The sequence below is a fragment of the Protopterus annectens genome, chromosome 2.part1, assembly GCF_019279795.1.
Source record: "Protopterus annectens isolate FY-2018-M chromosome 2.part1, PAN1.0, whole genome shotgun sequence".
NCBI classification, from domain to species: domain Eukaryota; kingdom Metazoa; phylum Chordata; order Ceratodontiformes; family Protopteridae; genus Protopterus; species Protopterus annectens.
Window position 1 is genome coordinate 907,336,098 of NC_056729.1, and position 13,906 is coordinate 907,350,003.

General features: G+C 43.7%; 1 protein-coding gene across 11 annotated transcripts in view; it reads left to right on the forward strand.

Annotated features, from left to right (window-relative positions):
• The window catches only part of TENM3 (teneurin transmembrane protein 3), a 3,803,041-nt gene that overhangs the window by 3,432,055 nt on the left and 357,080 nt on the right, over positions 1-13,906 (forward strand). For all 11 annotated transcript variants that reach the window (XM_044062527.1, XM_044062530.1, XM_044062531.1 and 8 more), the window contains one exon: positions 1,780-2,041. In XM_044062527.1, the coding sequence (XP_043918462.1) occupies positions 1,780-2,041 (262 nt within the window). The remainder of the gene's footprint in view (positions 1-1,779; positions 2,042-13,906) is intronic.

The following is a 13,906-nucleotide window of genomic DNA, read 5'->3' on the forward strand; positions in this document are numbered from 1 at the left end:
TTGCCCTATAGTCTCAATAGTGAAAAACTAATCCAAGCACCTAGTTTGAGCACAGAATTCACAGACTTCTGACCTTCTGAGATCAAAGGCAAGTGTGCTCCCTGTTGAGCCACTGAGAATACATTGTCTTTTCAGTACTGCAGGACAGGGATTTTCCCTACTGGTATTTCCCAGTTCGTGTTAAGTATGCATTTAAGCTATGATAACAACAATGAAGCTAGTACAACTGTGTCACCATACTTGCCATAATCATAGATATCTGAATAATGGAAGCTTTGCTACTATAGTGGCTTCCACCTTTCTTTTTTTGCATTTTTTTGGAAACCTTTTTTTTTTTTGTTTGGTTCACTGAATCTCCTATTTGGAGTGCTTACTCTTTGTTGCATTTTAATTGTGGGGGTTGGGGTTATATATTGTTTGGGTAATGTGTGTGCCTTTTCATTACCTAATGGTGTAGCCATGGAAGGTTTCCATTTTGTCATTTTCATTCCTGTTTGGGTTACAGGGAAGAGAATTTACTTATCCAGCAGCCTTTTTCCCCTTGGCATCCATTTGGAAGGATGCAGCAACACGTGCTAACTTCCTCCTCCTACAACAGAACAAAAGATGGCAGAAGTTTTGCTGTCAAGTAAAGCCAGAGTTTCAGCTGGTGGTCACAGCATTGGACATTACCACATACCCTCCCTGAGGATGTGTGACTTACCTGCTAGCCTGGCCAGAAGACTGATGTCCACCTGAAGCTAGATCCAAGTCACAGTATGGATACCGTACAGCAGTGGTCCTAGGGTCTCTGTTTGTCATGTTGGTGATAACCTTACAAACGTGTATTTCACCCTTTTAATGGCAGTTTATGTAGAAGGCAAACTGTGTGTCTAAGTTTTTCACAGCAGTGTTTACATTTTCTCTTCTGCATGTAGCTCAAATTTTGCAGGTCACACAAGAGAAAGAAAAAAGCTATGCTTGTTGCAATAAGTACAAATATTTTGTGCCATTGATGTGGCATGTGAAGGATATAATGCTGGCTTTATTGCTTGGAGGACTGCAGTAAAACATAAATGCCTGCTGAAATAAGGATAGATTATTTGAATTCTGCATCTTAGACAAACTGCATACAGGTAAAATAAAAAAAAGAGTGCTTTCAGTACACTAGGCATTTCAAGCTTCAGTGGTTTTCTGCTTTGTTGTACTTCATTTCTGCAGTATCTTGAGGACAACATTTGGCATGCTAATCTCTGTTTGCCCTTGATATGATTTAATAATTTATTACTGAATTATTTTGTAAGCAGGCAGAATACTTTACCTATCTTGATTTTATTGATATCTCAATGTATTTCTGCTAAACAACTGTTATACAGAGAGTGAGAGTGGTGTCATTTTTTTTAATTACACTGCTGTGTAATGGTGGGTCAGTGTATGTGAACAACACATAACTTTTTGTTGATTATTTATGAGCAATTACTTAACATTAGTGCTGGTTCAGTGAGGGCAGCTTTAAGTGTTTTACAGATTTTCCAGCTGTGTGTTATTGCAAACTAAAGAGTGACATTCGGTGATTATTATATCACCACGTAACCTGAACTGCATAGTTTACTGCTGTGGCAGTTTGAAGTGAAATTAGAAAATCTTCATTCTTTTTTTTTTGTTTATAGAAGGAGAGAAAGAATTTCTTCATGTGTACATGCCGATGTTTGGCAGGACTGTTTATATGAAGGTAAACAAAAATTAAATGAGTGCTTTCATAGTGGTTTACACTGTTTTTATTGTTTCCTTGTCTATCAGGTTTGATTTAGTGGCTAATGCTGGGGCATCCTTAACTCTGGTGTTTGAAAGAGCTCCCTTCCTTACCCAGTATCATACCGTGTGGATACCATGGAATGTGTTTTATGTAACAGATACACTGGTCATGAAAAGAGAAGAAAATGATATTCCCAGCTGTGACCTGAGTGGCTTTGTGCGCCCAAATCCTGTCATAGTGTCATCGCCATTGTCAACTCTCTTCAGGTCTTCTGCAGAAGAAAGTCCAATCATACCCGAAACACAGGTGAACAATTTTTTTTTCTTTTGTAAGAGCTTTTAACCAGCTTTTGTAAGGGACAAAATACTTACTGTAATGTCTTGAATGTGAATGTATATATGCAGTCTTTACTGGTTTCAGTGTTTGATTTTTAGACTGCTAGCTTCTTTTTCTCAGAAATGATGGCATACCAATTTTTCTTTATAAAATGAAAATGAAAAGCCAAGTATACAGTTATTTTGCTGTTTTTTTTTTTTAATTTCCTTACTCACTTCCAAAAACAGAGTACATTTGTTAGGCAATGTTTCTGTGATTTTACAAATCACGTTATTTAAACTTCTTATAGAAGTGATTTATACCTATCAGTTTGAAAACAACGTGAAATTGTGTGTGGCGTTGTGTGTTAAAGACTGAATCATGTATACTGACACTATAGCAGGCATTACTTTGGAGTATTGCCTTTATAATTGCTGTTCTGTTATAGGGTTAAATGGAGGTTGTCATGGACATGCTGGTGGCTGTCAATAGAAAAGATAATTGTCTTGATGGCTTTGGCAGACGGGTTCCGCTCACAGGCGTGATCTGATTGTGTGACAGGTATAACAAGCAGAATACTTTGAACTGTGTCTGCTTTAGAGTTTGTTGTAGCCAGGCTGGACTTGAGGGGCTACAGCTCCACCCAAGTTAAATGTGTATGTACAGTTTACATAATTGCATATTTTTTACACTATGGCCAGAGCTTTTGCAGCTATAAGGGAAAATATGTGGCCTACAGCTACAGAAACAAAAGGCGTTATGCAAGAAGAAAAAGAAGAACAGCCAAAATAAAACTTTGTAGCACTCCTTATGTGAGTGATACTGCCTAAGGTCCGTGGTTGGAGCACTTGTGGCACAGTTAAGTGGTGTGCTCACCTGCATTTTCTCTACCTCTTTCCCACTGCTCAAAGATTTAAACTGATGGCTCCTCATTTTACTGGGGGTTCTGCACGTTGGTTTATATTCACACAAGTAGTCATACTTTTTGTAGGAGCTTATACCACTGGCTGCTTTCTGATTCAATGTGTTCTAATCTGTGTGATGATTGCTGTCACCATGTAGCAGAATTTTCCCTCAGTTCTACATGACAATACATAAAATCTGCTGTGGTTTTCTCATCTGTGCTGTAGACATCTGGGAGCTTGTAAAGCACAAATAGTTGAAGTTCTGTCCCTTTGTGATACAGAATTACTGTGAAACAGTTGGATTTGCACTTCTGAAGATAGGCTGTCACTTTCAACCAACTTTCCGTTTTGTACGAAAGTACCTACACCTGTACCTATTTTCATTCATCTGATGTCAACAGTTGTAGTGTAACCTTCAGTCTGGGTCCTCCATTCACCTAGGCAGCTGTACATCAGATACTTAGCTCCTTTGCTATTTCAGTGCACTCCTGTTTCTCTGTATTTCAGTGTCTCACTCATTTTTCTGAGACTTGTCATGTTTGCAAACAGACAGTCTATGTGCATGTCTTTAATTTCTTAACTATGCACAGGTTCTGTTCCATAAAAGGTGGGGAGCCCTGACTGTGACTCAGATAACTGGTTCAGTTAGTGACTCTGTAATCATGAAAGGTGGGAACCCTTACTGTGACCCAGATGACTTGGGTTCAGTTAGTGACTCTGTGTCATGAAAGGTGGGAACTCTGACTGTGACCCAAATGACCTAAGTTCTTTTAGTAGCTTGTGTCATAAAAGGTGGGAGCTCTGACTGTGACCCAGATGACCTAAGTTCATTTAATGGCTCATGTCATAAAAGGCAGGAGCCCTGACTGTGACCCAGATGACCTAAGTTCAGTTAGTGGCTCATGTCGTAAGGATGGGAGCCTTGACTGTTACGCAAATGACCTAAGTTCAGTTAGAGGCTCATGATTTGAAGGAGCCAAGACAGAGGAATAACTGGGTTACAGCAGGTTGCCCATCCTGGTGGGGTTCCGTTTTCAGCTAAAGCATGCCCAGGTGAGGCAAAAACATACTATCTTGATTGTAGGCAGGCTGCCATTCATTATGTAGCTGAGGGTGGGGTATGAGTGAGATGTTGTAGGCAATGATTTCTGCAGTGCCATACTTCCTCAGCCCAGTTAGGTTTCTCCTCCCCTGTATACCTAATAAATCCCCATCTCTTGCCACATATATGATTCTCTCTGCCCTCTCCTTGCTCTCAGTCATGTATATGTGACAGCCATGCCTTTTTATTTTATTTTCATCCTGAAGTTAACCCATTTTATGTTACCCTCTTGAGTATCTGTATTGATGATGTATATTACTGCTAAACTGCCTTGTATAAGCAACCCCTATAGCTAACCTCTGTCACTGTAAAGTCCACAGTGTGTTGCTCTGACGGTACTCCAATGCAGTTTAACACCACAAATCTCAAATACCTAGCCCACTGGCAGGACCCTACCCCATCCATCAAATTCCACAAAGAGTAGATTAAATCAAATGTAAACAAATTAGTATGTTGGGCAAGGTAAATGTTATGCTACCTCTCCTTTTGAGGCCAGTGCAGCTGCAGTGAAAGGAATTATGTTTGTCCAGCTGAATGTGACATTCATTTCATAGGCTGATAGGTTTAGACTAGGCTAATGACCACCCGGGTCTTTACAAGGCTATCTGTGGAACCCAACCCAACTTTGTCCCAGAGTTTCTTGGATGCCTACAGGGTGGGGTATGTTGGTATAGAGGTAGCTAAGGGTTATGTGTGGTCAACATCTGTCCAGGGATGAATTTGCAATTTCCCGTCCAATGAGTAAAGTTTATTTTGAATAGGGACAGGGATTTCATTGCATCTGCCTCCCAAAGGAATATATCCCCCTTAGATACCACAGCCAACAAGATTTGTTTGTTATGATGTTAGCCACAAGATATGACTATCACTATTCACACCTTTTTAGAAGCTTCAAAAGCCAACTTACTACAGGTCTCCAAGTCATGTTTTTCATTATTAAGAAGACTTGCAGCCCATCCCTCCATGTGTCATCCATATTCTTGTATAAGTGATGTTTTGGTTTTCAGAAGGCCATAGAACTCTGATGACAGGTAGTGGTAGCCTGACATTCACCATCCCCAACTTTATCTGTTTGACTGACCACTCTTTCCCTTAACTATGATTTACTTCTTATGGACGTTTGTACTGTAATACTGATACTTCAGAAATCATAGGTGGAGTACGGAATAAAGCCCTGACTACAGCATAGGTAATTGCTTTTGATTTCTGCAAAGCCATGGAGAGGATCATAATGGACCTCATAAATAAAGACATAGGGAATTTGCAGACTTTGGATCCAACCCAGTTTGGCTTTGTCAAAGGCAGATCGTGCCTTTTAAACTTGGTTGACTTTTTCGAAACAGTCACCAAAGCCATTGATGAGGGAAAGGCAGTCCATACAGCCTACCTCGATCTGGCTAAGGCCTTCGATACAATACCCCACTCGGGTATCATTGAAAAACTCATCAGCTTAAATGTCAACCCATACATCACAAGATGGGTTGCAAACTGGCTGAGTGACAGAACCCACAGGGTCAGAGTTGCTGGCGCCATGTCAGACTCAAAGCCTGTCACAAGTGGTGTCCCACAGGGCTCAGTCCTGGGCCCACTCTTGTTTGGCATCTACTTTTCCAAGTACAAGCAAACACAGGAGGGTTATGGCTGACAAAGTTTGCAGATGACTGCAAACTGGGCCATAGTAGAAAACACATCTGACACAGATATCCTTCAGAAGGGTCTCACAGAAGCGGATAACTGGTGCCAGAGCCACGGCCTAAAGTTAAATGCCAAAAATGCATAGTCATACCCTTCGGGAAAAACAAGGTTACCCCTAGCTACCAAATAGGTGGCAATCCACTGAGCACAGAAGAAGTTATCAGGGACCTGGGGACCCAGGTTGATAGTAGTCTGTCATTCGACACCCATGTAGCTAAAGTAGTTAGGAAGACCTTCTACATTGCCCACCTTATCATGAAGGGATTCTCATCTAGATCAAGGGAGGTCATAGTCTCCCTTTACTCATCACTCATCAGACCAATGATTGAGTACAATGCCCCATTCGAATGTATCTGACCCGACACTTGCAGCAGCTGGAGGCCACAAAAGTTCCTCACCAAAAGGATAAAGGGTCTCAAAAATCTGTCCTATGCTGCCCGACTGAAAGAACTCCAGCTCTATTCAGTCGCCACCGCTTGCTCAGAGGTGACCTTTGCCTAACATACAAGGCCATGTCAAACCCAGATTTGATGAATATGCTTCACCTCAAAAATCTAGATCCATCAGAGCCACATGGCGGAGACTTAAACCTTGACACGGCTATTAATAGGACGTGCTGGAGGGATAGATTCATCACCCAAAGACTCCCTATGCTGTGGAACAAAATCCCGGTACATGTGAGGCAGAGCACCTCGCTGGCCTTGTTCAAGAGAAATCTTGACCAGTGGATGGGAGATCGCAGATATACCCCAGGGATTACCTCAGTGTCACTGCTCGACAGAGGCACAGCAAAATAATGGGTATAGTTCCCCATACTAAAGGGGTGGCGTAAGCCACAAAACGATGGGATAGGCTTGTAAATGCCCTCGGGCAGATAGCCTAGTATAAACCTATGAACCTATGGACCTATTAGTGGCTCTGGCGACTGATGAAGCAACAGGGACGATGTGAGAATCTGCACTGGGGTGAAGTGGTAGAGTGTGCTGGGTGTCACCCAGTTACCCTTGGCAGAGCATAGGGCTCAAGGAACATTGAGACCAGCTGAGTAGACAGAAGGAACAGTGGCAGATGTGACTGCCCTACAGCTGAGGTCAGGAAACACACTTAGAGTGGCCCCCCATTCTGGGCCAGGCTTACACAGGTGTAGTGTTTCAGCACATAACAGTTGGAAATTAGGCCAAGATGGCGTTGATGGATGATGGCTTCTCTGCTGACCTGTTTCAATGCTTTCTCAGTATGTACTGAAACCTTACAGAGCCTTCATAAGGTATTAAAGAGTGCTCCTCAGAGCAGGACTTCTCTCCCAGTGGTGAGACCCTTCCAGACAAGGGAACACTGAGGGACTCCCAATGATGTGACTTATGTTAGGTATGATTAGATTAGCGGAGGTGACTTGATTATTACCCCATTGTGACTACCTGTGGTCTACATCCCCCCAAACACAAACAAACACCCATACACACAGGCTTGGATCCCCATGGAAAAGCACCCTCTCACTTTGTTGTGCACAAAGTCCTGATGTCCTTCGTGTTTCACGGTTGCAGTCATCACACTTGGGTTATCCTGCCAGGGGTAGCCCTCAGTCAGCCCGAATACCAGAGGCTTAGTATTTCTGTGTCAGTTGCTTTCACTCCAGGACTGACGTCAGGTAGTCAGTGGTATAAAATCAGGCAGCCAATGCCATTACATCAGTCTTTCTTGCTGAGGACCTCGAAGCAGAAGCAGTTCGCATGAGTGCCGGTCGGCCACTACCTGAGTTTTCATTCTGAATTGAAGTTGAAGTCTTCTAAAGCTAAGTACTCATTGGGGATCCCTTTTTCTTGCTCTAATCGATGTCAGAAAAAGTTAACAATTGTCTCACCTGTAGAAAGCAAATGCCACATGGAGAATTCCATTCTTACTGCGTCACCTGTTTAGGCCCAGACCACAACATCCCTCGCTTTCATTTTTTGTGCTTTGTTCAACACCAAAACTATATGTCATCGGGCCCTTATTCTAGCTAGATATTTTTGCTCTCAGTCCTTGATCTCCGATATGGCTTCGGTAAGCCATCCAACTACCGATCTTCTGAAAAAACGTAAGGATAAAGACAGAGACAGACCGCACAGGTCCAAAACTGCTGACAACGCTTCCGGTAAGCTAGTCATCAGTTCTCTGGTCCTCAGTAAGGCTCTTTCGCAGCCACTGATGCCCACTTCTCTGGATTTGCAGGCCACTACCGAGACCCTTTCGGAGTCCATTATGCCATGAGACTCTTCTTCGACTAAGGATCCTGAAGATGTCTCTACCTTAGATGGGTCCAGAGCCGCTGAGCAGGCACCAGCTTCCAAAGAAGTTCTTTGCAGTACCGATACTCGACACAAACCGACGACTTCTTTCGCATCTTCAGTTCTTTCTAAAACTACCAAGTTTCTAAGGCCCAGGGTATGAACTACGCCCAAAAAAACGACGACCCAAGCTCAGGCACCTGCTTCCATGCCTCAATCTCAAATGCTTAAAATGGTGGAAGACCTTGTTATGCTTATTAAGGGAAGCCAGGCTACCCCTTCTAAAAGAAAAAGAGACTTGTCCCCAGTGGTTTTATCTGAACAGGATTCCGATGACTCTGATGCTTCTGAATATGAAGACATGCAACCCCTCTCTGCTTATGAGGATTCTGATGCAGAAGAATCCATTCCTTCAGCCTCTCAACCCGAGGATTTTTCATTTGGTGAAACCCTACATACCTTAACGGAGCATTTCCAATGGGAATGTCAGGACTATCCTCAGTCAAAAAAGAGACTCAGGGAATTCTTAGATTTACCACAGCACAGATCTTTAGCCATTCCTCCTGTACTGGTTGTTGTGGATGATGTTTTTATGGAATCCAGTTTGACTCCTGACACCATTCCTCTTGCTCCCAGGAAACCTGACAGGTACTACAGAGTCCCTGACTCTCACAAATTCATTTTCAGAAATCCTACTGCTGACCCAGAGGTCATCTCCCAAGGACCTAAAGGAATTAAAGTAACCTCAGCTAAGAATCCCACCCCCTCAGATAGGGATTCCTGAGCTTTAGACAGATGGGATAAAAAAGTATACACCTCTGCAACTCTTGCTATTAGAGCACTAAATTGTCAGTTCCACATGCTGAAATATCAGCAGCATACCATGGAACTACTCAAATAAAAAATATCTTCCTTTCCTGCTTGTGCAGGAAATAAAGAATTACAAGAACTTATGCATTCTGCTAGCCAAGTTAATAAGCACATCTTGCAATGTGGCTTTGATGCCCTAGAAGCATCTTGCAGGGCAGCAGTCACTGTTTCTGCCCTTAGAAGGTATGTTTGGCTTACGGAACAGACCTTGCCAGACCATGTCAAATCAAAACTATTGGACGCTCCATTGCACAAAGACAATTTGTTTGGCACCAAGGCAAAAGAGGTCTTAAAAAAGATGGAAGAAAAAGCTAAATCTATGCAGACAGTTAAAGACTTTTTACAGGTCCAGCCACCGAGGTTCAGTAGGCATTGCCCCTCCAAGCATTGGTCCTTTCTGGCCAACTCAGCCCAGACCCAGGGGAAACAGAAATCCCAGACAGCTGTCCCATGGAATGCAGAGATCTAAGCAATGGAGTTCCTCCTCTTCAAAAACAGGTAGTGCTAAGCCACCCCCTTATGGTAAGAACTCACAATGACTTCACACCTCCATTCCTTACCTCTGCCCACCTGCTTGTGCCTCTGGGAGGAAAACTCTCCTTCCGTGCAAACAACTGGGCATCTATTACCAACGACCAATGGGTCCTCAACATAGTGTCCCAGGGATACAAATTTTATTTCCACATACTGCGGTGGTGGTGCTGCGGTAGCATTGTCGCCTCACAGCAAGATGTTGTGCCATTCGATTCTCAGCTAGAGCGTCTTCTGTGTGGAGACATGCGTGAAAGGACGTACCTTTGTTGAAGGTTGTGCATCAGGGCTGGCAAACTCGGCACGTAAAAAAAATCTACTGCCAATCATTAGCGGACCGGAGTTCCACTCTGGCGACCCCTAACCAGGAAAAGCCAAAGACACAAACAAACCCTGCCAAACCCAAAAGGGTTCCCAGATCTTCCTCCAAACCAGTGTTCAGAGGCCAAAAAGCAAGTCCATTCCCTGCTCTCCGTGAGGGCAATTCATCATGTTCCTGCAGACCAGATAGGCCAAGGTTTCTATTCCAGACTTTTCCTGGTACCCAGAAAAGAGGGCACCTGGTGCCCAATCCTAGATCTAGCCATTCTAAACACCTTTCTAGTGATACCAAAATTCAGAATGCTCACCCTCCAGCAGCTTCTTCCTATGCTTTCCAAGGATGCTTAGTTAGCCACCCTAGACCTAAAAGAGGCCTACCTACACATCCCAGTCAGGGACTCTTGCAGGAAATATATACGGTTCAGGGCAGTATCCTTTCAGTTTCAGTTCTCTGTGCTTCCCTTTGTCTTATTCACTGCTCCCAGAGTTTTCACAAAATGCCTTGCTCCAGCCATTGCTTTTTGCAGACAAAGAAATATTCAAATTTACCCTTACTTAGATGATTGCCTGATTCAGACAGACAGTCAGGAAAAGCTGTTGCAGCACCTGACCTTTGTAAAGGACCTACTGACCTCCCTGTGGTATACTGTCAATGAAAAGAAATCAAAACTAGTCACCACACAAAAAATTGTATTCCTGGGAGCAAGCCTGAACACAGCATCCCAGATGGCATTCCTTACTCCAAAAAAACAAGCCTACCTGACAAACTACATATCGCAACTAGCCACCAGAACCCAGTTATCCGCAAGGAAAATCCTGCAAGCTCTAGGGTTCATGATCTCCTGCATTCTACTCATTCCATATGCCAGACTGCATATGAGGAAACTACAATGGTACCTAAAAAGCCTTTGGTGTCAACAATCTCAAGACCTGGAATCTATCATACCAATGATACCCTGTCTAAGGAAAGATTCTCTTTGGTGGGCAGCAGCATGCAACCACAACAAGGGACTTCCCTTCTCACAACCCCATGCCACCCGGACCCTCACCACAGATGCATCAGACTATGCCTGGGGTGCACACCTGGACAACAGGTGCATGCAGGGCCATTGGAGCCGAAATCTAATACACCTGCACATCAACCAAAAAGAGTTGATAGCTGTTCAGCACACCCTGAGAGTTTTCAGACCCCTACTTTCCCCAGGGCCTCTAGTGATCAAAACAGACAACACCACAGTGATGTGGTATATCAACAAGCTGGGAGGGACTCATTCTTATCATCTCTGCAGGCTTGCCATGACCCTTTGGCACATGGCCTCAGCCATGCAAATTCACCTGCTAGCACAATTCCTGCCAGGCTCTCTAAACTCTCTGGCAGACAACTTAAGCAGAAACCTGTTAAACCCACACGAGTGGCAGCTAGACCACAGAAACTTCACCCTTGTAACCCAGAAATGGGGCAACCCGAAGGTGGACCTCTTCGCCTCCCACTCCAATCATCAGCTCAGCAAATTCTGCACCAGGGAGCCTCACAGCAAGGCCTGGAAAGTGGATGCTCTATCCTTCCCATGGGTAAACCTCTCAGTCTATGGATTTCCCCATCTACCACTCATGTCAAGGGTACTGCTCAAAATAAGGGAGGAAAAACCCAGAGCAATCCTGATTGCCCCAGACTGGCCATGCCAGCACTGGTAACCACTGCTGCACAGCTGGTCACCTCTGCCACCATGGTATCTACCTCAGATCCCAACACTTGCAGACCCTCAACCTGGCAGCCTGGCTTATTCTCTGACCTCTCCTCAAGCTGCCAGCCTAAGCAAACAAGTCCTAGATGTTATACATGAAGTCAGATGCTCCAGCACTAGACAATCCTATGCTGACAAGTGGAAAAGGTTTTGCACCTGTATCCAGGCTAAGGGAGCTGAAGCAGCACAGCCCTCCCTACCTCTCATCCTGGATTACCTAGCAGACCTACTGCACAGGGGTCTTCCTTCTCTTCTATTAAAATTCAGGCCTCTGCCATCTATGCTCTTTACAGCACAGAGCCACCTCTCTTTTCACACCCTCTCATCAAACAGTTCCTAAGAGGGGCTAACAACTTAAGGCCACCTAGGAGAGCTCCCACCCCAGCTTGGGACCTTAACTTTGTTTTGGAAAAGCTCACCCTACCTGCAGATTCAGCAGAGTTAAAATTCCTCTGTTGGAAAGCAGCCTTGCTTCTGGCCATCACTTCAACTAGAAGAGTTTCTGAGCTACAAGCACTCATGGCTTTAGAGCCCTTCATCATTTTCCATGGTGACAGGGTCTCCCTCAAGACTAACCCATCCTTCATGCCTAAAGTGGTGTCCAGTGTGGCTCTAAACCAATCCATTCATTTGCGCACCTTTTTCCTTAATCCACAAAACAAGGGGGAAAGGATTCTACACTCTCTAGATGTGCACAGACAGCTCAGATTCTTTCTGGACAGGACTATATCTTTTAGGAAAAACTGACCAATTGGTAATCAGCTTTGCAGCAGGGGCAGAAGGCAAGGCCATATCCAAACAAACAATATCCAAATGGATAGCACACTGCATCCATTTCTGCTACAAACAAGATGGGAAACTGCCCCCAAAGGGGGTCAGGATGCATTCCAGCAGGGCAACCTCCACCTCTGCAGCTTTTCTCAGAGGGGTCCCCACCAGAGACATCCTGGAGGCTGCAACATGGACTTCTGTTCATACCTTCACTAAGCATTACCACCTGCCTATCTTCTCCAAATCCAGGGCAGGCTTTGCCACTGCAGTCTTGCAGGGCATCCTAGCCAGCCCTCAGCCCTCCTGACTGCCTCCTCCCTTTTCTTCAGCTTTGTGAATCAACCTAAGTGTGATAACTGCAACAGTGAAACACGAAGAACATAGTACAGTTGTGTACACTTACCATAAATGTAGATGTTCGAGTGTATTCACTGTTGCAGTCCTGGTTTCCCACCCTCCATCCCCCTTCTCTCTCTCTCTCTCTCTCTCTGTCTGTCTCTCTCTCTCTTCCACTCTCCCTATAGGGAATTTTTGGTATTTACTTTCTACTGGTGGTGTGCTTCCACCATAACCTAGCTCCCTATTCGGGGGCTGCTGACAGTTGGGGCAAGAAAAACTGATGTAATGGCGTCGGCTGCCTGATTTTATACCACTGATGACCTGACATCAGTCCTGGAGCGATAGCAACTGACGCAGAAATACGAAGCCTCTGGTATTCGGGCCGACTGAGGGCTACCCCTGGCAGGATAACCCAAGTGTGATGACTGTAACAGTGAATACACTCGAACATCTACATTTATGTTAAGTGTACACAACTGCACTTTTTAATAAACTAAACTTCAGTGAATCCCCGGGTCATTCTGAATACTATAAATATTATTTAGCTTCATTTGTTGATTTCCATTATTTAATGTGTAGGACAGAACATATTCTACCTGTTCTACTATCAACTGTTTTTGACTGCCACTGACTGTTCCTTAAATCATTAAGTTATATGTTATTCCTTAGCACTAGTCTCATTGTCTTTGTTTCTTAAAACAATTATTTCTTGTTAATTTTTGATTTGCATCAGGACTATTCCTAAAAAGGGTACACTCTGGATCAGCATATTATCTCAGTTAACAAAGCATAAATAAAATAAAACATTTTTATTTAGTAATTTTTAAGATTGCAGGGGTACCTGTCAACTGTACAGGTTTTCACAGAATGTGCAGATTTTTGCTTCATATTTTTCATGTGTTCCCCCTAAAATCTGTCCCTTTCTGGCAAATAGCTGAGGATTGAAGTCATTAAATAATGACAAACATTTGAGTTTAAGACTCCACTTCCTTTGGAAAATGCATGCTAATGCAAAACCTATTATTCTGTCAACTTTCTAAGTTTGTAAGGCAATATTTAACCTATTTGTCCCCCCATCATTTTAGGCTTTGTCCAGATTTTTTGCTCTAAGAGGTTGAGAGGTACAGGGCACTCCAGACACAGTAATCTTTCCTTGTTAAAACAGGAGCTTTAGTTTGCTATTACCATATACAGAATGCAAGCAGAAACTGATATACTTAGCTGCCAGTTCAGTGGAAGTTATTTATTCACAGTCCATTACTATAACCACCATGTCATTTGCAAATAGTTGTTTACTACTTTCCAAGGCC